This window comes from Rhinopithecus bieti, unplaced genomic scaffold (assembly GCF_001698545.2).
Source record: "Rhinopithecus bieti isolate Rb0 unplaced genomic scaffold, ASM169854v2 scaffold_21412, whole genome shotgun sequence".
NCBI lineage: Eukaryota > Metazoa > Chordata > Mammalia > Primates > Cercopithecidae > Rhinopithecus > Rhinopithecus bieti.
Window position 1 is genome coordinate 1,299,941 of NW_016811643.1, and position 24,314 is coordinate 1,324,254.

The 24,314-nt window shown below is 54.1% G+C and overlaps 1 protein-coding gene across 2 annotated transcripts in view; it reads left to right on the plus strand.

Annotated features, from left to right (window-relative positions):
* The window catches only part of PDE2A (phosphodiesterase 2A), a 67,675-nt gene extending 52,166 nt beyond the window's left edge, over nucleotides 1–15,509 (plus strand). For both annotated transcript variants that reach the window (XM_017894469.1, XM_017894470.1), the window contains 25 exons: nucleotides 360–419; nucleotides 1,137–1,290; nucleotides 1,473–1,525; nucleotides 1,738–1,812; nucleotides 1,923–1,964; nucleotides 2,473–2,538; nucleotides 2,800–2,930; nucleotides 5,507–5,618; nucleotides 6,095–6,134; nucleotides 6,254–6,317; nucleotides 6,734–6,806; nucleotides 6,949–7,126; nucleotides 7,369–7,481; nucleotides 8,172–8,249; nucleotides 9,120–9,242; nucleotides 9,716–9,786; nucleotides 10,182–10,304; nucleotides 10,687–10,774; nucleotides 11,037–11,084; nucleotides 12,057–12,131; nucleotides 12,286–12,385; nucleotides 12,643–12,755; nucleotides 13,139–13,177; nucleotides 13,314–13,420; nucleotides 14,060–15,509. In XM_017894469.1, coding sequence (XP_017749958.1) covers nucleotides 360–419; nucleotides 1,137–1,290; nucleotides 1,473–1,525; nucleotides 1,738–1,812; nucleotides 1,923–1,964; nucleotides 2,473–2,538; nucleotides 2,800–2,930; nucleotides 5,507–5,618; nucleotides 6,095–6,134; nucleotides 6,254–6,317; nucleotides 6,734–6,806; nucleotides 6,949–7,126; nucleotides 7,369–7,481; nucleotides 8,172–8,249; nucleotides 9,120–9,242; nucleotides 9,716–9,786; nucleotides 10,182–10,304; nucleotides 10,687–10,774; nucleotides 11,037–11,084; nucleotides 12,057–12,131; nucleotides 12,286–12,385; nucleotides 12,643–12,755; nucleotides 13,139–13,177; nucleotides 13,314–13,420; nucleotides 14,060–14,270 — 2,337 coding nt within the window. In that variant the 3' untranslated portion in view covers nucleotides 14,271–15,509. The remainder of the gene's footprint in view (nucleotides 1–359; nucleotides 420–1,136; nucleotides 1,291–1,472; nucleotides 1,526–1,737; nucleotides 1,813–1,922; nucleotides 1,965–2,472; nucleotides 2,539–2,799; nucleotides 2,931–5,506; nucleotides 5,619–6,094; nucleotides 6,135–6,253; nucleotides 6,318–6,733; nucleotides 6,807–6,948; nucleotides 7,127–7,368; nucleotides 7,482–8,171; nucleotides 8,250–9,119; nucleotides 9,243–9,715; nucleotides 9,787–10,181; nucleotides 10,305–10,686; nucleotides 10,775–11,036; nucleotides 11,085–12,056; nucleotides 12,132–12,285; nucleotides 12,386–12,642; nucleotides 12,756–13,138; nucleotides 13,178–13,313; nucleotides 13,421–14,059) is intronic.
* Nucleotides 15,510–24,314: the final 8,805 nt, after the last annotated feature.

Below are 24,314 nucleotides of genomic sequence, written 5' to 3' on the forward strand. Positions count from 1 at the left end.
ATACCACCAATTCTAAAATCAGGACCTGCAGAGCTCCATAGGTTGGGAGCTGAAGAAGGGTCTAAGGTCCCTCCATCCCCTGAACCATACACCTGGGCTGTGCTCTTGATAAGTCAGTGATTGAAAAGGCAGAGACAAAAAAGTTTCACGTCTTTGGGTTAGTCCTAGGAGACTTCCTACAGGAGGGGATTTTCCTGGAGCTGTCTGGGTGTCAGAAAGATGAGGTTATCACTGAGGCCCACAGGCTGGAGTGTGTATGTGTTGGTGGGGACCCGTGTGTGCTGCGCATGGGGAGGGCACTCTGGCAGAGACAGACACTGGGAGAGGTCACAGCTAGTTCCCTTCTCCCATCCCTCCAGGTGCACTGTGGCCAGCTGAGTGACAATGAGGAATGGAGCCTGCAGGCAGTGGAGAAGCATGTGAGTGGGAGTGGGGCCATGTACAATGAGGCTGAAGACCCTTATCACAGCTGATGGGAAGATGTTCTGGCCAGGGAGCTGGACAGACCTAGGTTTTAGCTTTGGCTCTGATGCTTTTGAGCTGTGTGACCTTGAGCAAGTCACTAAACCTCTCTGAGCCTCAGTTTCACACCTGAAAATGGGGATAATGATAGCACCGACTGACCTAGGGCAGTGGTGAGACAAAACTGGTCAAATACCTTGTAAATACACACGGTTGCCAACTTACAATTTCTTGACTTTTCGATGGATTTATGGGGAAGCAACCCCATCCTAAGTCCAGGAGCATCTGTATTTAGAAAGAACCCTCCACATAATGATACTGAGTCTCTTTCATGCCTGAAACTTTATGATTTTGTGACTTTAACAAGGACTTACGACTTCCTGAGGGGGCTAGAGACAGAAATCTAACATCTTGTCTTGGAAGAATCTAGGGGCTAGAGATGGAGATAGACCCTGTACCCTCCTGTTCCTGGACCGCTGGACGCTCCAGGGGCGGGGGGAGCCCCCGGGGGAGCCCTCAGGAAGGTAGAGTCCAGGGATGAGGTGATTGGGACGGCGACGGGGTCCATGGGCCCGGCAGGCAGAGGGAACGGCGGGAGCAAAGGCAGGAATCCCGCGGCAGCAAGCGCAGCGAGGGTGGGGCGAGCGGCGCGCTAACCGCTCGGCCTGTCCCAGACCTTGGTGGCCCTGCGGAGGGTGCAGGCCCTGCAGCAGCGCCGGCCCAGCGAGGCTCCCCGAGCCGTCCAGAACCCCCCGGAGGGGGCGGTGGAAGACCAGAAGGGCGGGGCAGCGTACACCGACCGCGACCGCAAGATCCTGCAACTGTGCGGTGAGGACCCGGCCTGGGCAGGTCACGAGGGCGGGGCCGGGCAGAACTTGGAGGGGAGGTGGGCGGGTTAGGCGGTCCCGGGAGCCGGCGGCTGGCCCGGCGCGGAGCTGAGCGGCGCCCGAGGGACCCGGACACGGAGGTACGGAGGGGCCCTCTCTCTGACCTGCGCCTGGTCCTTGCAGGGGAACTCTACGACCTGGATGCCTCTTCCCTGCAGCTCAAAGTGCTCCAATACGTGAGTCTCTGCGCCCCTCCCGGCCACCTCCCCGTCCTGTCTCCCTCCGGGGACCAACTTCCCCTTGAGCCCTCCATCTCAGTTCCGATTACGATGTCCCTCCTTCCCCTCTCCTCCACCCCCCTGAAGAGCCCCGGAGAGGGGGGCAGGTGGGGAGTGGGGTGGCCGGGTTCCGGGGTCACCCCCCTCGCCCTCCCTTGTCCCTCCCTTAGCTGCAGCAGGAGACCCGGGCATCCCGCTGCTGCCTCCTGCTGGTGTCGGAGGACAGTCTGCAGCTTTCTTGCAAGGTGAGGGCCCAGGTCCACTGTAGAGCTGGGTCGGGGCTGGGCGGAGGAACTCGGGTCTCCGAGGGGGAAATCCCTTGCCTTTAACCGGCTCCCTGCACTCTGTTCCTCAGGTCATCGGAGACAAAGTGCTCGGGGAAGAGATCAGCTTTCCCGTGAGTCCCTCGTCTGTCTTCTCGCTGGAGTCTGCAGGGGCGGTTGAGGCCGGGTAGACACTCCTGGGATCTGTCTGGAGTATTTGGATCCTCTAGACTCTTGGAATCCGATGGAATTATCTGGATCTTGGGATCTACTTAGAAATGCTGCAGGGATCACAACCTGTGATCATCAGGCTTTATTAGCGAGAGTCTCTTAGCATCTACGAAAGGCTTACCTGGGACCTGCTCACTTCTGTGGAGTGTTTCTGGATATGGATCTGCTAGAATCTGTCGATGAGAATCCTTGGAGTCTGCTTATCTCTCTCATAGTTAGGGAAGGCCCTAGAATCTTCTATAGGGATTCTACCAGAGTCCCTTCCGTCTCTGCTCATCAGTGCTGACCCTGTCCACCATTTGAACTGACTGGAGGGTTCTTTGAAACTTCCAGACTTGAGGGTGGGGACAGGTTGAGATCCCCTGACCTGGGGAGTACTGGGCCCTGACTCAGTCTCTCCTCACCCCCTAGTTGACAGGATGCCTGGGCCAGGTGGTGGAAGACAAGAAGTCCATCCAGCTGAAGGACCTCACCTCTGTAAGTGATGGCCTGGATGACCCAGAGGGGAAAGGGGAGACCCCACTGTCCATCCCCCAGAGCCAGGGTCTCTGTTACAGAGCAGCCTAGGAATGGGGGAGATAAGACCTGGGGACTTTCCACCATCCCATCTCCATGACATGGAGCTTCCAGCCTTGCATGAATCCCTTAGAACTGCCCATTGCAAAATGTGATGGAGGGCTGGAGGAGGGAAGCATACTCCCCGCTCATTCCCTGCCCTGACTTGCCTCCCCTTTGCAGGAGGATGTGCAACAGCTGCAGAGCATGTTGGGCTGTGAGCTGCAGGCCATGCTCTGTGTCCCTGTCATCAGCCGGGCCACTGACCAGGTGGTGGCCTTGGCCTGCGCCTTCAACAAGCTAGAAGGAGACTTGTGAGTCTTTGTGGGATGATGCAGATCAGGAGATGTCGCTGAGAGGCTGGCTAGGGCTCCACTAGGGTAACAATGTGGGAAGGGTACTGAACCGGGGCTACTGTCTCAGCAGCAGTGGGTTGAACAGTGTGTTAATGCAACAGAATGAAAGTCATGTTGAGGTCCAAGCTGGTTCCTCTTCTCTTCCCGCACTTCCTGAAGTTTGGGTTATCTGCTCTTGGGGTATTGGGCTCCCTCCCTTGCCATCCCTGTTTTTGCATTACTGCTAGAAACTGCTAGATGGAGGGGTGGGTGCGTTCTGGGTTGGGTGAACCCTCTGGGACTCACAGAACATCATCAACACAGTGGACTGTGGCTAAAGGGAATATGCTTGGGGACTGGGAAAAGCTGTGGATCTTTTGAGCCCCTGACAGGGCAGCAGTAAAAATGATACAAAAAAAGAGAGGTGGGCAGGGCACAGTGGACAGAGAAGCAGGCTTGGAGGCTTAGTTGGGAAGCATATTTCGAGAACTGAGGACAAACCTGGGGTCTAGAAATGGTGTCATAAATAAATTTCATGTCTACACCAACTCATGAACAGGCAGTAGGTGCCTGAATTTTATTGCAAATGGATCTTAGTTCAGGGAGAAACAGTGCTGTGTCTGGTGAGCCATTTCTGTCCTGGGTGCAGGTTCACACTTGGGCTGGCAGGATGAAAGTTTGTGCTGCATCACATAGGTGGGGAGAAGTAGACAGATGAGGGGCTGAGTCCTGATGCAAAGAGATGCTGATAGGATGCTGGCCTCTGGAGTCTAAGCAAACAGGCTGGGTTTCAGGGCCTGGAGCTCCAGCAGGGGGAGGACACTAGAGAGCCTGGGACTAGGTAGGTGTCAGAGCCCGGGCCTAAGGTCTGCTGGGGTAGGGTGGAGATTCAGGAGTCCTAGGTCTGAGCTGCAGAACCTACCAGCATGGAACTGTGTTGACAGTTGGGTGGGCCTGGGGAAACGAATATAGGGGCAAGGCAGAATCTGCTAAGGCAGGGAGAATGTGTGATTGCTGGCATCTGGAACTTGTAGGCATCCTAATGGTGGGAGAATTTATGCGATTCAGCAAACAAATATTGAGCACTTAATGTTGCCATCCCAGTGCTGACCAGATGGCCTTGGGAAGGCCTTTGGGGAGGGGAAGGTAGAGTGAATGGGGGTCCAGCAGGAGCCATGACCTCTTGTTGCTGGCTGGGAGATTGGGTTCTGGGATGGCCCCAGAGCTGGAGGAGAGGTGGTATCAGCAGGAAAACAAGATGGGGCCTTGGTGGCAGCCCTGAGGCCCAGGGCAGGGGCAGGGCCATCTCTGGGTCCCACGCATTTCAGGGAGTGAGTGTTGAATGACTGCATGAGCCAGGGTGGGGCTCAGCTCAGTACAGTGACTGCAGAGAAGCTTCCTGAAACACAGCTAAGTAGCCAGAGAACAGAGGCTCCAGAAGCCCTTCAGCTATGAGTGGGATGGGGCTGGTGGCAAGGCCAGGGATAGGATACAGTGACGACATTAGCAAAGATCTCCGAAGTGTTTCCCCTATACCACGCTCTGCACTGGGCTGGATGATATAGTCATGGCCCCGTCTTATAAGACTTGAAGCTCATTTTCAGGGCGTAGAGGGAAGAGAGTGAGAAGGGTATTCTAGGCTGAGGGAACAGTGTAGAAAATAAAGCGCAAAGGTGTGAAAGAGCCTGAGGTTTTCTCAGAATGATGAGGATCTTTGTGTGGCTGAAGCTGAGAGATGTCCAGGGTTGAGGGGTGAGAGGTGGGTGGGGCTAGCTGAGGGACTGCAAATGTAAGGAAGGTGTGCAGACAGACCCAGGGTGGTGGGGATGGGATCTAGATCTGAATAACTGGATGGCAAGCATGAGCGGGAGATGCCCCACAAGGGCAGAGCACCAAGGTCAGCCAAAAAGTGGGGAAGGGCTTAGGCAGGGACGCCTCAGGGCAGTGTGATGTGGGCTGATGCAGGTTCTTCCCATGACCCACACCATTGGTCCACCCAGCCCCATGCTGGGTGGCAAATCATTGGTGGCCAGATTGAATGACCTAAGCAGGATTTGGGGCTGATCTTGTCTCACCAGAGCTAGCTCCATGAGCAGTCCTCTCCACACCACCACTCTAGGATTTCTGGAGGCACCGAATCAGGGCCAGCAGAGTCCAGGGAGAGTGGGGTAGTGACAAGAGCTGCACAAGACAGGGCAGTGCCACTTCCCCTCCCTAAGGCTGGAGGCATGCCTGGGGAAGAGCAAAACACCAGCTTGAGACCAGGCAGTCTCTAGTCTGAGGGAGGAGACCCAGCTTTGGGCTGGGTAAATCCCAAATCAGAGGGGGCAGGTATGGCTCTAGTTTCAAGCATCTAAAGCGGACTGGAGCCCTCCCCTCAGGGAGCCCCCAGTCTGCAGGGCATGGGGGTGGGAAGCTGTTCCAAGGGCCTGTGCAGTGGTTATATAGTTGGCAGGTGGGTACCCCTGTGGGCTTCTGGTGGAACAGAAGTAAGGAGAGTGGGGAGAGAAGCCGGTCTTCCCTTCCCTCCTGAGTGAGCCCACACCCTCCTCCAGGTTCACCGACCAGGATGAACATGTTATCCAGCATTGCTTCCACTACACCAGCACCGTGCTCACCAGCACCCTGGCCTTCCAGAAGGAACAGAAACTCAAGTGTGAGTGCCAGGTGAGCGACCTGCCTTGAGCCTCTCTCGGGCACTGACTCGCCCAGTTTTCAGCCCCCGAGACCCATTCAGAAGGGAAATGCCCATGTCTTTCTGGACTGGTGGCAGCCCTTCCCCAGGTGGCTCCGTAGCCTAATGACTTGGAGGCTTGCAGTTGCTCAGGACCCGTGCCACTGCCCGCAGGCTCGGTATGTGATCGCTCTCTAGTGTTCAATCTGGGCACTACAGCAACACCTAGGCAGCTAGAGCTGGTGTGAAGGCGGCTGAGACACTCAGGAGACTCCTCACTTGCACTGGGGCAATTTCCCCACTCCTTCACTTAGTAACCAAATGATATAATTAGACACTGACAGTTTCTGGCTTGTCCGGTGAGCCCTAGGGAAGGAAGGAGAAGACCTGGGTGCTGTTGGAGGCAGGGGGTTAGATAGGGTGATCCCTGTACACTGACCACCTATGATCTCCATTTCCTTCATTCCAGGCTCTTCTCCAAGTGGCAAAGAACCTCTTCACCCACCTGGGTGAGTGCACTGTTCTCTATACCTGGCTGTGTGTGGGTACGGGGGCTGGCAGTTGCAGAGGAGAGGTGGGAGGGCTTGGCAGCCTGGTCTCACCATGCCTGGTCTTCTCCCTCACCCAGATGACGTCTCTGTCCTGCTCCAGGAGATCATCACAGAGGCCAGAAACCTCAGCAATGCAGAGATGTGAGTGACTCTATCCAGGGGACAGGGCGAGAGAGGCTGCGGCCTTCAGTCCCCATCATCTCTTTTCCTGCCCAACCCACTTCCCCTTCTCTGCCTTCTGTGTGACCTCATCACCTTTTGAGGGATCCTTTATTTCATGCCTGTCTCCTTCACTAGACTGTAAGCTCCGATGACAGCAGGGACAGGGCTGGCTTTGGATCCTCAGCTCCTATCACAGTGCCTGGCACATAGTAGGTGCTTCCAAAAAACACACTTGAATGGACAGGTTTCTGGAGCCAGCCAACCCTGAGCAGAGTGGCTTACCTTGGAGCACTCCTCCCAGGCCTCGGAAATCCGGCCTTTGCCTCCTTATGGAAAGTGAGGGCGATCAGAGGGGGTTGTCAGGCCCCAGAGGACCAAACCCCCTCCCTCCACAGCTGCTCTGTGTTCCTGCTGGATCAGAATGAGCTGGTGGCCAAGGTGTTCGATGGGGGCGTGGTGGATGATGAGGTGAGCGACTGTGGAGGGAGTATGTGGCCCTAGGGTGTCCAGGAGTCCTCGGGGGGCGCTGGGGAGCGGCCCGACGTTTAATAATCCCCTCTGTGGCCGGGTCACTAACTTCTTCCTCTCGACTCCATCTCTTCCCCGGCAGAGCTACGAGATCCGCATCCCGGCCGATCAGGGCATCGCGGGACACGTGGCGACCACGGGCCAGATCCTGAACATCCCGGACGCATATGCCCATCCGCTTTTCTACCGCGGCGTGGACGACAGCACCGGCTTCCGCACACGCAACATCCTCTGCTTCCCCATCAAGAACGAGAACCAGGGTGCGCGTGGCTGCCCGGGCGGAGGGGCGGGGCTGGGGCGGCACCTGCGCGGGGCGGGGCGGGTCCGAGCGCGGGGTGGGCGACACTTCCCCACCGCCTCCGGCGTCCCGGAGCAGAAGGGAGTCGGGTTTCTTAACTGGGATGTCACCAGCGGAAACTGCGAGGGCAGGTCCCCACCGGATCCCTCCCTCCACCCAATCCCTCCCTCCACCGGTGGTTCCTTGCCCCTCTCCCTTCCCCAGAGGTCATCGGTGTGGCTGAGCTGGTGAACAAGATCAATGGGCCCTGGTTCAGCAAGTTCGACGAGGACCTGGCGACGGCCTTCTCCATCTACTGTGGCATCAGCATCGCCCATGTGAGGGCGGGGGTGGGAGTGGGGTGTGGGGTGATAGGGGCGGGGCCCACCAGGGACCCTCCCTTCTCCTCCTGCGACTGGCTCTCCCTGTGGGTTGATCCCTTGGTCTGGCACTCAGTCCCCCCACTGGGGTGCTGTGTAGCCTTCAGGACACGCTGGCCACCTCTGGGCTCAGTTTCCCATCTAAAAATTGGGGATACGATTTCCTGCCCTGTCAACTCTGCCTCCTGGGACCATGAGAAGCTCCTGTTGTCAAAACCTCCTCTCTTCCCTGGAAGCAGCCTCAACCCAAGCCGGGTGCTTTTTTGGAAGTGCTGGGTCTCGGTGTCCAGGCCTGCTGGCGCTCTGGCCTGGGAATCCAGCCCCAAGGTCCCTGACATGATCCCCTCCTTGCTTCTCCTTCTCTGCCATGGGCCTTGGGCTCCATCACTGAAGCCTGGATCAGGCATGGGGGGCGGTGCAAAGGGCCACACCAAATGCTGGCAGGACTTGAGGTGGAGGAGCTGGTGCGGGGGTCTGGATGAAAGTAGGGGTGGGGTCTTTACTGTGGACTGGAGCTTGAAGGTTTTGACTGGGGCCAGAATGGGACAGGAAGTGGGGTGTCTTTCTGACCTATTCGTCCCAGTCTGGGGCATTACTAAGTTTTAACAGCCACCTTCCTTGAGCCCCATCTTTCACTCTTTCCCCTAGTCTCTCCTATACAAAAAAGTGAATGAGGCTCAGTATCGCAGCCACCTGGCCAATGAGATGATGATGTACCACATGAAGGTGAGGCTTGCAGAGACCTCTGGTCCTCCTCCCAGATTCCCGGGGACCCAGGGCCAGGCAGGGCTTCCTGATCTATCTCTACTGGGGATGAGAGGATAGGCCCAGAGCCATAGCAGGCCTCTTGCCCTCCTTAGGGGCAGTTCCCACCCCTGCTTAGAGACCTCTCCTCCAACCTGCTTCTGAGCTGAGTCCCAAGGCTGGAAGTAACCAGAGGAACCAGCCCAGGGAATAATTTGGTTCAGCCAGGTATTCCCCATGTTTAGGGAATAATTCCCATCTTGGGAATTACTGAGGGTTAGGAAGCTCACCCAGGACCTGTCCTCATGGCTTCCCTAGGTACAATGCCCGTGGAGTCCTGGGTAGTCTTAATTGCTGATAATCTATCCCATTCCCTACCCTGGGTCAGAAAAGCTGGCTTAGTTCCATGTATATGGTAATCACTGTTCATTTGGACATTTCCTTTCACCTGTGTCCAAACCAGAGAGGCCCAGACCTTGTGAGGTGGATCAAAACTATAGTAGGAAGAGTTAAGGTTAGAGTAGAAAGGTCTCCACAAAAGGAGGACTGCTACAGTTACTGTGTGTGAAATGCTGCCATGGTTTGGGGGTGTCATGAAGGAGTGTTCTCAATCTTTGCCAAGATTAGGCTGTTACAGATAAAGGGTGGTCACCTGCAGGGAGGCACGCGGGGGTGGGCTGCAGGGCTGTGAGGGGAGGGTTGTGATTTCCTGCCCAGTTACAGTCCACAGTGTGGTGGTCCAACTGTGGTGCATTCTGGGTGATGGATCCCCCACCTTCTATGGGAATTTGAGGGTGAAGAGACCGGATGGGGTGAAGGGTATCTTCTAATGCTCTGGGTGGTCTCCTCTAGGTCTCCGATGATGAGTATACCAAACTTCTCCATGATGGAATCCAGCCTGTGGCTGCCATTGACTCCAATTTTGCAAGTTTCACCTATACCCCTCGTTCCCTGCCCGAGGATGACACATCCATGGTGAGTTGCTCTCCACTTGTGTAGCCAGAGGCTTAAGTTAAATGTGTATCAAGAACTTCCTGGGAAGACAGAGTCATCAAGGAAGGCTGTGGAGGGTTCCTCAGAGGTGGAGGGGCATGTAGTCTGCCATCATGAGGCCATGGGGCCTGCCCAGGGGCTAGAGGCTGGACTGGATGATGCCAAGGGCTGTCTTGGAACAACCATGCCCAGGGCATGTGACCTCAGGATTTGCATCCCTCCCAACCCCGTTTTCCTAACATTTTGTGTGGGCTTGGTTTCAAGAGTTCTTAGTTCTTAGATCTCTAACAATGCATAGCTCCGAGAACGGTTGCTTCAATTATTTGGTGGTCCTCTAGTTTAGATTGAAGTTTCTAAGACTCCAGATTTTGAGGGTGGAGCTTGAAGAAGGGCCCAGGCGGGGGCCCCATCTTGATACTGGCGGCCCCTCTGATCCCTCCCTCTGCCCTCTCCAGGCCATCCTGAGCATGCTGCAGGACATGAATTTCATCAACAACTACAAAATTGACTGCCCGACCCTGGCCCGGTTCGTCCACATGCAGACAGCCCGTCTTCTCCTCCCTCTTTCCTCCACTGTCACATCCATTGCCCCTGGCATTCTGGAGAGGATCTCTCTAAGGATGACTGGGGAGACCCAGTCTTATGGGGGTGGGGAGGATCCATGAGTGAGAAGCAATTACTAGACACTGAACTGTCAATAAAGGCAAGAAATGGGGCAAGGCAGAGCCTGGAGGCAAGACCGAGAGTGTGGAACCAGAGGTTTAAGTTAGATGTGCATAGGAACTTCCTGCTAAGACAGAATCATCAAGGAAGGCTGTGGAGGGTCCCTCAGGGATGGAGGGGACATGCAGTCTGCCATCATGGGGCCCTGTTGGAGGAGGAGAGGCTGAGGCCCCTCTGCTGCCCTCTCCCCTCCCCCAGGTTCTGTTTGATGGTGAAGAAGGGCTACCGAGATCCCCCCTATCACAACTGGATGCACGCCTTTTCTGTCTCCCACTTCTGCTACCTGCTCTACAAGAACCTGGAGCTCACCAACTACCTCGAGTGAGTGGCTGCATCTCCCCCACATCTGGCAGCTGCTGGGGTCCCCTTCCTTGGGACAGGGAAGGACCCCCTGTGTGTCAGGCACTTTACACACACAGCCTCATGGGATCTTCTTAGCCCCAGGGGACTCGAGGGGAAGGCTGCAGGCCCCATCTTCCAGGAGCGGCTTGCTCACAGTCAAGCAGCCAGTGAAGACTGAGCCTGATTTAAAATGGGTCTGCTGGGCTCCAAACCAGTGCTTCTTTCCAGGAAGGGAACCCAGGTGTTCCAACTCCTGTCCCAGTGGCTCCTGGGCATGTCATCGCCTGTCTGTCCTCTTGGGGGTTTGGGGAGGGGACTGTGGGCTGATCTCTTTTTTTTCTCCTTTCTGCCTCTCAACCAGGGACATCGAGATCTTTGCCTTGTTTATTTCCTGCATGTGTCACGACCTGGACCACAGAGGCACAAACAACTCTTTCCAGGTGGCCTCGGTGAGACCCTGCCCTGCTCACAGTGGGGACCCTCCATGGGGTGTCTGGGAGTCTCATCCTCTCCCAGCCTGAAGGCAGGTGGGAGCGAATGAGACCAGGAGCCAGGTTTAAACACAGGAGGAGGTTCCCCCAGGGTTTGCCCATGACTTTGAGATAGGAAGGAGGGGAGAAATTTGGGAAGGGCAGGACACTGCTTAGCCTAAAGCAGTGGCACTTGGATCCAGATGTGAGGAGTGACCGCAGTTTTCCTGGGCTTTTCCAGAAATCTGTGCTGGCTGCGCTCTACAGCTCCGAGGGCTCCGTCATGGAGGTATCACTCTTCTGTCCCACCCCCATCCTTTTTCCCCTCTAAGGCCAGTGACTTGCAAAGTTATGACCCAGGTCCCCCTATTTCCAAACCATGCTCTCCAGACAGGCTGCGAGAGCTGCAGCCACACCTAGGACATGTCTGGCTCATTTTCCTGGAGTGGGCTTGGAAGGGTGCAGGTGTGGATGATAGCAAGGATTTGTGTTCAGTGCATTTCCCTTTGGCTGCCTGGGAACACCCCATTCAGCCCCCTCCTGCCAAGCTTGGGATGGGCTCCACTCCCATCACTTAGCATCACCTTAGATTGTTTGGTTTGGGTCTGCCTACCTCCGCATGCACAAGGTCTGAGCCATTTCTGAGTTTCCTGCACTTGGCACAGGGCTTGCCACAGAGTGGGAGACACATTTCCAAAGTCACCTTGCCCTATGCTGCTTCCCACAACACCCCTCCAGAGGCTGCCCCTGCTTGCACACCCCCAGAGATGGGGTGCTCTGTCTCTCTCCCAGGAGGCCTGGTGGCAGTGCTGGTTCTGCCCTTTGCCCCCTGGGATAAGCTGCTCCTCTTCTGAGTGACAGCCCTTCAGCATCCGGAAACAGGGGCCTTGCCCTTGCCTCATCACTGCCTCTCCTTGTCAGCAAACAAATGCATTCTGCATGATTTAGTGTCTAGGACTCCAAGGGATCATTTCAAAAATGTTCCAGCTTTCAGGGACCCCAGAGCTTACCTTGTTGGGTCCCTCCCTGCATGTGACAGCTGAGGAGTCTGAGGCTCAGAGTGGTCTAGGGACTCGCCCTGGGTCACACAGAGGGTTGAAACAGAGCTCAGAAAGGGAACTGGGGCCCCTGACTCCCCCTTTCTGACTGCTCTGCTGACCTGGGGGCTGGAGCTGGACCAGGCCCTGCTTCCTCTTTTGGGGTCAGTGGTGAGGGGAGCCCCTCTGCCCCAGCTGGGACCCCATCACTCCTCTCCCCCCAGAGGCACCACTTTGCTCAGGCCATCGCCATCCTCAACACCCACGGCTGCAACATCTTTGATCATTTCTCCCGGAAGGTGATGGGGTTGGGGTGGGGTGGGGATTGAGGGGAGAGCTGGGAACTGGCTGGAGGTGGGAGAAGGAGCCGAGGACCACTCCTTGGCTCACTGGGATGGGCAAATGGGTGGGGGTGTCCAGCAGGAGGCCATGACACCCCTGCCCTTGCCCCAGGACTATCAGCGCATGCTGGATCTGATGCGGGACATCATCTTGGCCACGGACCTGGCCCACCATCTCCGCATCTTCAAGGACCTCCAGAAGATGGCTGAGGGTGACTGCTGTTAGCCCCAGGCCTTGGGGCTGGGGAGGAACAACCAGGGGAGCATTCCCAGGGTGCAGACCTATCGCCTGCAGCATCAACCCTTCCCTGGCTGCACGGCCCCACCAGGCAGACCCAGCACTGGCCCCTTGGCTCCTATCAAGAGTGCCCAATTCCCTGGAGCACTCTGGGTTGGGCCCTGGGAGCCTTGTCCTCAGAAGGGCAAGGAGGCTGGGCCCCGCTCCTTGACCCCATCCTCCCCCCAACAGTGGGCTACGACCGAAACAACAAGCAGCATCACAGACTCCTCCTCTGCCTCCTCATGACCTCCTGTGACCTCTCTGACCAGACCAAGGGCTGGAAGACCACGAGAAAGATCGCGGTAGGTGCAGTCCTCCCTGGGAAGGCACAGGCTGCCCACCCTGCCCAGCTCTGGGTGCCCCCTGCCGCCTGAACACCATATCTCTGCTCAGCTCAGCCTGGCTGTATTCTGGGGAGACAGAAACCTAGACCATCTCAGGGTGACAAATGGAGACTCAGAAAGGGGAACAGACCTAGCAAGTCAGTGGTTGGTGGAAGGTGGGCCCCAACCCCGCCACTCCTTGCCCGGGGCCATCCCCATGCCAGGCTGGGGCTGATGGGGACAGCTCCTGAGCTGGGACTGAATCCCTGGACCTCAGTTTTCTCTCCTGGGAACGGGCTGTCAGAGGAGCTTGGATTGATGTGTCCTATGTGCAGGATGTGATGAGAGTGTTGGCCTTTTAGGAGCTGATCTACAAAGAATTCTTCTCCCAGGGAGACCTGGTATGTGTGGAGTGACCCCAGGATGTCCAGGTTGGGGGAGGGTTCCTGGCCTGGGGCAGGGAGGGCTTGAACTAGCCTGACCCTGGTACCCAATGGAGGAATGAGAGGGACAGACCTGATGACTTGATGCCTGCAGGAGAAGGCCATGGGCAACAGGCCAATGGAGATGATGGACCGGGAGAAGGCCTATATCCCCGAGCTACAAATCAGCTTCATGGAGCACATTGCAATGCCCATCTACAAGTGAGTGAGCTCATGGGGACAAGCTGGCACCCTGCACAGAGAGGGTAGGCTGGAGTGGGGACATCACAGCAAATACATGTGCTGAGATTGGCCTGGCCCAGCTCCAAGTGATTCACCCCCTTGCCTCTGGGCACAACTGTCTGCTGCTGTGCCACTCAGTGGGTCCTTCACTTCATCCTTGGTCTGCAGTGGAAAGAGACCATCATGCTTTCCTAGGTGTCCTCCTCTGTCTCATATTCTTGTGGAAGTTCTTGTTTTTTTGAGACGGAGTCTCACTCTGTTGCCCAGGCTGGAGGAGTGCAATGGCGCGATCTTGTCTCACTGCAACCTCCCCGTTCTGGGTTCAAGTGATTCTCCTGCCTCAGCCTCCTGAGTAGCTGGGATTACAGGCACGCACCACCACGCCCGGCTAAGTTTGTATTTTTAGTAGAGATGGGGTTTCACCATTTTGGTCAGGCTGGTCTTGAACTCTTGACTTCAGGTGATCCACACACCTTGGCTCCCTGAGTGCTGGGATTACAGGCATGAGCCACCGTGCCTGGCCCTTGTGGAAGTTCTATTTGCTGTGTAGCCCTAGTCTTTCTTGCTGCCCATGGCCTGATTTCTGGCCTCTCGCCCTCTGCCCCCGTGCACCCACAGGCTGTTGCAGGACCTGTTCCCCAAAGCAGCAGAGCTGTACGAGCGCGTGGCCTCCAACCGTGAGCACTGGACCAAGGTGTCCCACAAGTTCACCATCCGCGGCCTCCCAAGTAACAACTCGCTGGACTTCCTGGATGAGGAGTACGAGGTGCCTGATCTGGATGGCACTGGGGCCCCCATCAATGGCTGCTGCAGCCTTGATGCTGAGTGATCCCCTCCAGGGACACTTCCCTGCCCAGGCCACCTCCCACAGCCCTCCACTGGTCTGAGCAGATGCACTGGGAACAGAGCCAGGAGTCCTGTGTCCTAGACCAGGACTTCCTGTGTGACCCTGGACAAGTACTACCTTCCTGGGCCTCAGCTTTCTCGTCTGTATAATGGAAGCAAGACTTCCAGCCTCACGGAGACTTTGTAATTTGTCCTCTGAGAGCACAGGGGTGACCAATGAGCAGTGGGCCCTGCTCTGCGCCTCTGACCACACCTTGGCAAGTCTTTCCCAAGCCATTCTTTGTCTGAGCAGCTTGATGGTTTCTCCTTGCCCCATTCCTGCCCCACCAGATCTTTGCTCCTTTCCCTTGGAGGACTCCCATCCCTTGGGGTCTCCAGGATCCTCATGGAAGGGGAAGGTGAGACATCTGAGTGAGCAGAGTGTGGCATCTTGGAAACAGTCCTTAGTTCTGTGGGAGGACTAGAAACACCGCAGGGCGAAGGCCCCCTGAGGACCACCACTATAGTGACAGTGGGATTGGGACCTGGGGGATACAGGGGCCCCATGAGGAAGCTGCCGAGGGGCAGCTCAGTGCTCTGCAGAGAAGGGGCTCGGGAAGAAGCAGGATGGGCTTGATGGGCAGGAGGGATCCCCGCACTGGGAGACAGGCCCAGGTATGAATGAGCCAGCCATGCTTCCTCCTGCCTGTGTGACGCTGGGCGAGTCTCTCCCCATGTCTGGGCCAAACAGGAGGGTAAGACAATCCATGCTCTAAGATCCATTTTAGATCAATGTCTAAAATAGCTCTATCGCTCTGTGGAGTCCCAGCAGAGGCTGTGGAATGTTTCTGCCACCCTAGGGCCCAGAGAGCCCAACCCTGAGTCCCTCAGAGGCCCCCTGAGTGTACCCCTTGGCCTGAGCCCCTTCCCCATTCCTGCAGCTAGGGAGAGACCTGGCCTCAGCCCTGGCAGGGCTCTCTCTCCAAGGCCATATCCACCTGTGCCCTAGGGCTTGGGAGACCCCATAGGGCCAGGACTCTTGGGTTAGCCTGGCCACTGGCTTCTCTCTTTTTCTCCGTTTCATTCTGTGTGCGTTGCGGGGTGGGGGAGGGGGTCCACCTGCCTTACCTTTCTGAGTTGCCTTTAGAGAGATGCGTTTTTCTAGGACTCTGTGCAACTGTCGTATATGGTCCCGTGGGCTGACCGCTTTGTACATGAGAATAAATCTATTTCTTTCTACCAGTTCTCCCCTATGGGGCTGTTTTCTGACTTTGTGCTTGGGGTGGGTGGAGCGGGGTAATAGAACTGGGAGAGGCAAACTCCCTTTGGAACTCCATGACTTCCAGAGTCCCCCACTCTTGGTGCCTAGCCCCTCTTCTGGGGAAGTCATAGACCTGTTGGGGTACTGCTTGGGCCAGCCCTGTGTCAGTTCATGGAGGTTAAGGGGTGGGTGGCAGATGAGAAGGTCTGGCCATGCAGCAGTGATGGGACATGTTGGCTGGCAGAGATTGTGGAGTAGAGGGAAAACTGAGAGGTTGAGGCAAGCAGGCAGGTTGCCTGGAGGAGGTAGCCTGGAGCTCATCCTAGACCCTCCCAGTGCTGGCCTGCCCTGGTCATGAGTGCCCATACGGTGAGGGCCTGGGCCTCTGAACTCTGTTTCTAGCTGCAGTGATGCCTGACTGTGTCTCAGGAAGTCCCACATCCCAGTTTCTCTGAGTCCTGCCGAAGGGGCACCCCTGAGTCAGACTCCACACCAGATCCAGCCCCGGTTGTGTCTGAGGAGTTAGTCCCCTGCTTTCCTCTGCGTGAGAGTGTTTGCTTCTGCCCAGTCCAAGATGGGCACACTCCAGGTTGGGGCCACGAAGAGGCTCTGCCTGGTACAGTCTCCAGGCCCTGTCCCCGACTTGCCTACCCCCCTCTGAGCTCCTCTTCCTGTTCATCTCTTCCTTGTCAGTAAAGGTTGATGTGTTAAGAGGGTGGGCACTGGGGTCTCCTTTCTTGGTGGGAGCAGGAAGGAGATGGACAGGGCCATCCTGTGACCATCAGCCATTGCCAGCCTTGCCTTTGGGACCACAGAGCCCATCTGCTTCCTCTGCAGCTCCCCCTGCCCCACTAGCCTGTCTGGGTTTGGAATCTGCCCCTCTGGCTGTATGGTCTCCAGGTTTCCAGCTTCCCTTAGTGTTATGGGGCTCCAGGCTCCTCCCCTTCCCAGCTCCTGCTGTGGGCTCCCCAAGTCTGTCTCTGTCCTCTCACAGCACAAGACCCAGGCTTGGCCCAGTGGGTCCCCAGGTGGGGGTGGGAGTGTCAGTTTGTGACCCACAGCCGAGAAGAGATGGCTATTCTAATGGTGCCTGGCTGACCTCAGGGTCACTGTGGGCTGATGTAGCGGCTCTTATGCCTGACCCCTGACCCTGAGTGTGTGCGCATGTTCCTCTTCCACAACCCTTCGGGCAAAGGGGACCTTGACCCTGCATCTGCTGTCTGTCCCCAGCCCAGCCCTCCTTTGAGGCCCATGCTGTGACACATCCCTGCTTTTCACCAAATGGAGGGAACAACCACAGATATTTCCTTATCATGCAGGACCCTGTGCTAGGGCCAAGAGCTAACTTTGTCTTTGTCCTGGTCTGGAAAGTCTCACAGTTTGATTGGACAGATAGATCTAAACTCAGATGCAGGCCATGACAACGCTGTGGGGTGCCTGGCCACGGGGCTCCAGGCAGGATCATAACCCTGAGAACAACAATGAAGTTTGAAAGATGAGCAGATGTTGTTTTCCTACAGGCAAAAGGGGACAGGCACACCTGGTAGAAGAAAACACTTTTGCAAAGGCCCTGAGAAGGGAAGGGACTGGCAGGTGGAGGAGCTGAGGAATGGAGGAGGAGGCAAGGCCAGATCCTAAAGGGCCTTAAATGCCAGGTTGTGGAGTTTGACTTTATTCTGTGGGCAGTGGAGAATCAGAGAAAGGTTTTCAGTAAGAGAGTGACTCAGAAGTGCATTGTAGAAAGATCCCCCTGGAGAGCAGGGAAGTGACTGCAAGGGGAGACAGTGGATAGGGATTATTCTATGGGCGATGTGCTGTGTCCCGGGCTGGGTGAGGAGAGGAATTCAAGAGATGCTGGGTTGGCAGAACATGGTGACCAATGGGTCAGGGGATGCAGAGGGAGGACTTAGAGGGGCCCTGGGAGGTGGGATCTATGCCACTCCATGAAGAGCTATGGGGACTCTGCTCAGCATCACCCTTACCCACAACTGGTGTTGGGTGGAGCCTCTGGCAGGGGTGAGCTCCCTGCCAAGGTGAGCAAAACAGCTGTCTGAGGACGCCCGGGGAGGAGAGGGGGGAGGAAGGGAGGGAGGACAGATGGGAGGAGGCTCTGCACGGAGCCTGAGGGCAGCCCTCACCAGGTTACAGAACACAAGGCTTGACGCCATTGGCTTCCTGTAGCTGTTCTGCCCTCCCATCTTAACGGTTTCATTTTGCATTTTATTTAAACCTCACAATGATTCTAGCAGATACTATTAGTCTATTCGGCAGCCAAGTTGCCTAAGATTTGGAGAGGTTAAGTAATGCACCAAGGTTAGGATGTGAGCCCTACCTGTCTGATTCTCCTCCAAGGGCTGTCTGATTCATTTCTCCTCCTCTGGGATAGAGGAGGGAGACTCAGAAGGATGGGGTCTCCATCTTCAGTCTTTGCAAGACTATTGTAGGGCATTGGGGTGGTGAGCACAAAGTGGGTTGAGGCCCCAGAGAAATTGCTGAGAGCTGGGATCAACTGTGTGTGTGCCTGTGTGTGTCTGTGTGTGTGTGAGTTGGAGTAGGGGACAGGGAGAAAGGAGTGGGGTGGTGGTGGCTTGTAGTGCAGCTCATGGCCACCAGGTGGTGTCCAGCTCTCGCTGTCCTCACCTCCCCAGAGGTCAGGGAAGGGTATGGGGGCGCAGGGCCGGGGGCGGTTGGCAATCTCACTCCTGTCCATTCACCTACAGGTTGAATATCCCTTATCCAAAATGCTTGGGGCCAGAAGTATCTCAGATTTAAGATTTTTTTGGATTTTTGGAATATTTGCATATACATAATGAGATATCTTGGGAATGAGACCCCAGGCTAAACAGGAAATTCATTTATGTTTTATATACACACAGCCTGAAGCAGTTTTATACAATATTTTAAATAATGTTATGCATGAAACAAAGTTTGTGCACATTGAAGCAAGTGTGGAATTTTCCACTTGTGGCATTATATTGGTGCTAAAAAGTGTTTTAGATTTTGGATTTCAGAACTTTGTATTAGGAATTGAGAACTGAGCTCCAATTTTTTGTCTTACCCAAATTCCTACCTAAGAGGTCTAGGGAGTCATGCCCTACAAACCATACATTCTCATCAGATGGGTTTTACTCGACCCTATACATCGTGATTTACTTTTCAATCCAACTCTGGCATAACATTATGAAATGAGGTAAAAAATATTTAACCCCAAAATATATTTCCTTGCCAGAACTTGAAATTACCCTGCAAAGTCTCCTGTGGGAAAAATCCACATTCTATAGAGATTCTCCTTCCCCCTTTGTTTTCCTTCCTTTCTTTCCAGATCCAGGAGATAATCAACTAAGTAAGAGCCAGGCACCCTTTTAAGTCTGACAAGAAACAATTTACAACTTGCTCTGTCTGCAGTCTGCTATCTGAGAGCTTCCTCTGCGCAATAAAACTTGGTCTCCATAATCCTTTATCTTTAAGCTGAACATTCCTTTCTATCGATCCCAGGTCTTTAGACAAACTCAAACAATTGTAAACCAGAAAATGTTTAAATTTACCTATAGCCTGGAACCCCCTCGCTTTGAGTTGTTCCGCCTTTCTGAACCAAATCAATGTATTTCTTAAATGTATTTGACTGACGTCTCATACCTTCCTAAAATATATAAAACCAAGCTGTACCCCGACCACCTTGGGCACATGTTCTCAGGAACTCCTGAGGGCTGTGTCACAGGCCACGGTCACTCATATTTGGCTCAAAATAAATCTCTTAAAATATTTTACAGGCTGGGCACTCATGCCTGTAATCCCAGCACTTTGGGAGGCCAAGGTGGGTGAATCACATGAGGTCAGGAGTTCAAGACCATCCTGATCAAGATGACGAAAAACCCATCTCTACTAAAAAAAATACAAAAATTAGTCAGGCGTGGTGGTAGGCACCTGTAATCCCAGCTACTCGGGAGGCCAAGGCAGGGAGAATTGCTTGAACCCGGGAGGCGGAGCTTGCAGTGAGCCAAGATTGTGCCACTATACTCCAGCCTGGGTGAGAGAGTGAGACTCCATCTCAAAAAAAAAAAAAAAAAAAAAAATTTTTTTTTACAGAGTTTGACTTTCCATCAACAGAATGCTAAACCTGTATGACCCTCTCACACTCACAAACACAGAGGCATTCTCACACTGACACATGCGCACACACACTCACATGCTCATTCTTTGACACACAGGCACGTTTACCTGCAGACTCCATACAGCCCATACCTTATACAGTACACACCCATACGGACTCCACAGGGAACATGGAAACTGTTTCTTGGAGGCCTCCTGCCCGTGTAGCTGTTCTCTGAACAGAACTGAGGCCCATCAGTTCTACCTTAGTGAGACCCCTGGAGGTGGTGCCTGCCTGATGAGCGGTCTCCCTCTGTAGTCCCTGGGAAGGCAGAGCCAGAGTTGCATGTGAACAGGGATAGGGAGAAATGATGCTTCCCTCACCCCTTCACTGTGCAGGAAATAACTACTAGAGAGCATCGCAAGGCTTGGTGCTGTGCTGGTGAGGGAGGGCGATCATGGCAGGCAGTGAACCCAGGTCATGAATGGGGCTTCCTGGAGGAGGGTGAGGTGTAGGCAGGTCTTGGAGTTTGGATGAGGAGGACGGGAAAGGACTTGAGGACATTGCAGATAGAGCAGGAAAGCAGGCTGGGAGGTAAGGAGGTGCAGGAAGCTGTGCTTCTCGGGGCTCAGTCTCCTTGAGACAGGGGTGGGACTGAGGGAGTGGGTTGGTTGGGGGTGTGCTGAGGGAAGATGGTGAGTAGATGCTATTTTCATAACCTTGGTTGCAGTCTCTTGGGAGGGTGCCAGGTCCAGGGAGGTGAAGGAGTTGAAGGTCTGCTCTGAGCAGGAGCTAAGCCCCCACATCTAGTCTTAGTTCTTCTGTTCATAAACTGGGATGATGAACCCCGCTGGAGGTGGTGAGGGTCCGGGGCAGAGCAGAGCAGCCATTGTGCTCAAGACAGGCTCCGGACTGCACCTGGGGAGAGAAGGGAGAATCAGGGTTGGGGTGGGAATGAAGGAAGGGGCATGGGAAATCGGGGGAGGAGGCAGCATGGGTGGTGTGGGAGGATGAAGGATGTCAGGGTAGGCCTCTTACCTGACTGAGGTTTGCACTCCTGGGTTCCCTGTTCTGAAACACAAAGGAAGAGCTGTCCCCACACAGCGAATCCCTGCTCTTCAGCACTCTTTGCAATTCCTCTGGGCTTTCCTTTCTATCCTGGCAGGATGAGCATTGGGATTCCTCCGTGGTCTTAGTTTTCCTGTCCATTAACTGGGAGGATGAGCCCACTGGAGGCCTTCAGGATGCAGAAGGTGTTCTGAGAGGGAGGCTGCCCTGCATCTGGGCAGCTGTGTGGGAATGAAGTCTGATAGACAGCACAGCCAGATTGTTCTCTGAGGGAATACCAAGATGAGTCCGTACAGGAAACAAAGCACAACATCAAGTTTGGAGACTGGTGGGTCAGATGTGAGAATGGGAGGTGTGGCAACATCCTGCCAAGATGGCTGCCACTCTCAATCCCTAAATCACCCCTGGGAGAACTACAGACCTGATTGGGATGCACAGGATTCTAGGAAATGACAATGGTGTTATAGCCCAAAGAGTTCTTCTTGCCTCCTGCCCAGAAAGGACAATGCACTGAGAACAGCAGGTGCTGCAGCAAAGAAAGAGTTAATAATTGCAGGGCCAGCCAAGTGGAAGGACAGGAGATGTTTCTCAAATCTGCCTTCCTGAGAATTTGGAGGCTAGGGTTTGTTAAGGATAGTTTAGCAGGCAGGGGACTAGGAAATGGGGAATGCTGATTGGTTGAGTTGAAGAAGAAATCACAGGGGGTTGAAGCTGTCTTCTTGCACTAAGTCAGTTCCTGGGTGGGGGTCACAGGACTGGTTGAGTCAGTTTCTCGATGTAGGCTACGGGTCTGGGTGGTAACATCTGGTTGCTCAGAATGCAAGGTCTGAAAAATATCTCAAATACCAGTCTTAGGTTTTATAACAGTGGTGTTATCTATAGGAGCAATTGGGGAGGTTACAAATCTTGTGACCTTTGGCTTCATAACTTCTAAGCCATAATCCTAAACTTATGGACAATTTGTTAGTTTTATAAAGTTTTATAAAGGCAGTTTTGGTCCCCTCACAAAAAGGGGGTTAGTTTCAGGAAGAGGCTATTATCATTTGTTGTTGTTGTTTTTTGATACAGAGTCTTGCTCTGTCGCCCAGGCTGGAGTGCAGTGGTGCGATCTCGGCTCACTGCAAGCTCCGCCTCCTGGGTTCACGCCATTCTCCTGCCTCAGCCTCCAAAGTAGCTGGGACTACAGGTGCCCGCCACCATGCCCATTAGTAGAGATAGGATTTAACCGTGTTAGCCAGGATGGTCTCAATCTTCTGACCTCGTGATCTGCCCCCCACCTCGGCCTCCCAAAGTGCTGGGATTACAGGTGTGAGCCACTGCGCCCAGCCTCTTTTTTTTTTATTTTGGAGACAGAGTCTTGCTCTGTCGCCCAGGCTCTGGCGTGCAGTGGCGTGATCTTGGCTCACTGCAAGCTCTACCTCCCGGATTCATGCCAGTCTCCCCTCAGCCTCCCAAGTAGCTGGGACTACAGGCGCCTGGCACCACAGCCGGCTAATTTTTTTGTGTTTTTAGTAGAGACGGGGTTTCACCGTGTGTTAGCCAGGATGGTCTCGATCTCCTGACCTCATGATCCATCCTCCTCGGCTTCCCAAAGTGCTGGGATTACAGGCGTGAGCCACCATGCCTGGCCTCATTTTTGTTTTAAGATTAAACTATAAACTAAATTCCTCGCATACTTAGCTTTGCCAATGCCCAGGAATGAGCAGACGATGTACTTGTGAGGTTAGAAGGAAGATGCAGTCAGCTGTGACAGATTTCTCTCACTGTCATTCTCAGTTTCTCACTTAATTTTTCCACAGCAGCCTGGGGTGTGCTGGGAGCAGGGAGAGATAAAAGCAAGAACTGGGTTGGAAAGGAGTGCTTGCCTTACCCCCTGCTGCCTTGGACAGTCACTGCCTCCCATTTCACCTGTGCACAAACTCCTGATGTGAGTTGATTCAGTGAGGAGGGGCAGCCAGGTCCCCGTGGGCATCACCCTAACACTTTCTCTCCCCAGTCCCTAGGACGGGTGGCTCACAATCCAGGGAGATGCCTAGGGCTGCTTCTCTTCTAGACATTCTAGTCAAAGGAGGCTCCAGCAGAAGGGAGTGTCCAGCTGTGACTGTGGAGTGCCTGGGCCTCGCATCTGGTCCTTGGTTTGGTCAGGACCCAGCACAGATTAGGATGCTGCCTTCAGATCATCCCTGGCACATATTATCAGTTTGAGTCACAATGCCCTGAGGGAAACATTGGCCCACAGGTCAAAAGAATATAACTAAAAGAAAGAAAATAGGCCAGGCGCGGTGGCTCACGCCTGTAATCCCAGCACTTTGGGAGGCAGAGGTGGGCGGGTCATGAGGTCAGGAGATCGAGACCATCGTGGCTAACATGGTGAAACACTGTCTCTACTAAAAATACAAAATATATATATATATATATTTTGGGAGGCCGAGGCCGGTGGATCACCTGGGGTCAGGAGTTCAAGACCAGCCCAGCCAACATGTTGAAACCCTGTCTCTACTAAAAATAAAAAAATATATATTAGCCGGGTGTGGTGGTGGGTGCCTATAGTCCCAGCTACTCAGGAGGCTGAGGCGGGAGAATGGCATGAACCCGGGGGGGGGGGGTTGGAGGGAGCCGAGATTGTGCCCCTGCCCTCCAGCCTAGGGGACAGAGGGGGGCTCCGTCTAAAAAAAAAAAAAACCAAACAACACACACAAATCAGGCAGACTTTAACAGATGGGCCCAGAATTTAAATTAAATGTTTTAAATTTCCCTAAAGAGATAAGGGAAGATATTAGCAACATGAAGGAAGAACAAGAAATCATTAAAAGAGAACTATTTAAGACCAGCCTGGGCAACATAGCAAGACCCTGTCTCTCCAAAAGATACCCAAATTAGCTGGCTGTGGTAGTATACACCTGTAGTCCCAGCTCCTCGGGAGGTTGAGGTGGGAGGATTGCTTGAACCCAGGAGGTCAAGGCTGCAGTGAGCTATGATTGTGCCACTGCATGCCAGCCTGGGCAACAGAACAAGATCCTATCTCAAAACAAAACAAAACAAAAACAAAAAGCCAAACAAAAAAGAACCAAGTAGAAGTATCAGGGATGAAAAGATTGTGGTTGGAACAAAGAAGGGAACAGATGAGAAGAGCAGGGAGGATTCAGCTGAAGAGAGAAATAGTGAACTTTGAGGATCAGCTGGACAAACTCTTGACAAAGGCGGTTGGAAATGATTCAAGAAATGGAAGGTGTAAGAGAAAAAATGTAAGAGATGTGGAGGATAGAAGTAGAAATGCCAACATCCAGGCAATAGCATCCCAGAAGAAAGGATAAACAAATTGGAGGAAATATTTGTAGAAAGAGTGGACATAAACGTACTATATTAAAAAACTGAAAGACCTAAAATTTAAAGGGATCTGAGAGTGTCAGTCATGGGAGATAAGGACAAACTTCCAACCAGATGCATTATTTCGTAAATTTAACACTACCAATGCAAAGAGAAAATGCCAAAAACTTCCAGAGAGAAAATGCAGGTCACCTAAAAAGGAGAGTGAACCAGGTTATCACCAGAGTTCCTAACAGGATTCACTGCTGGTTGGAATGGATAATGATGGGACAGTCAAAGACTGTATATACACATCCCCTACG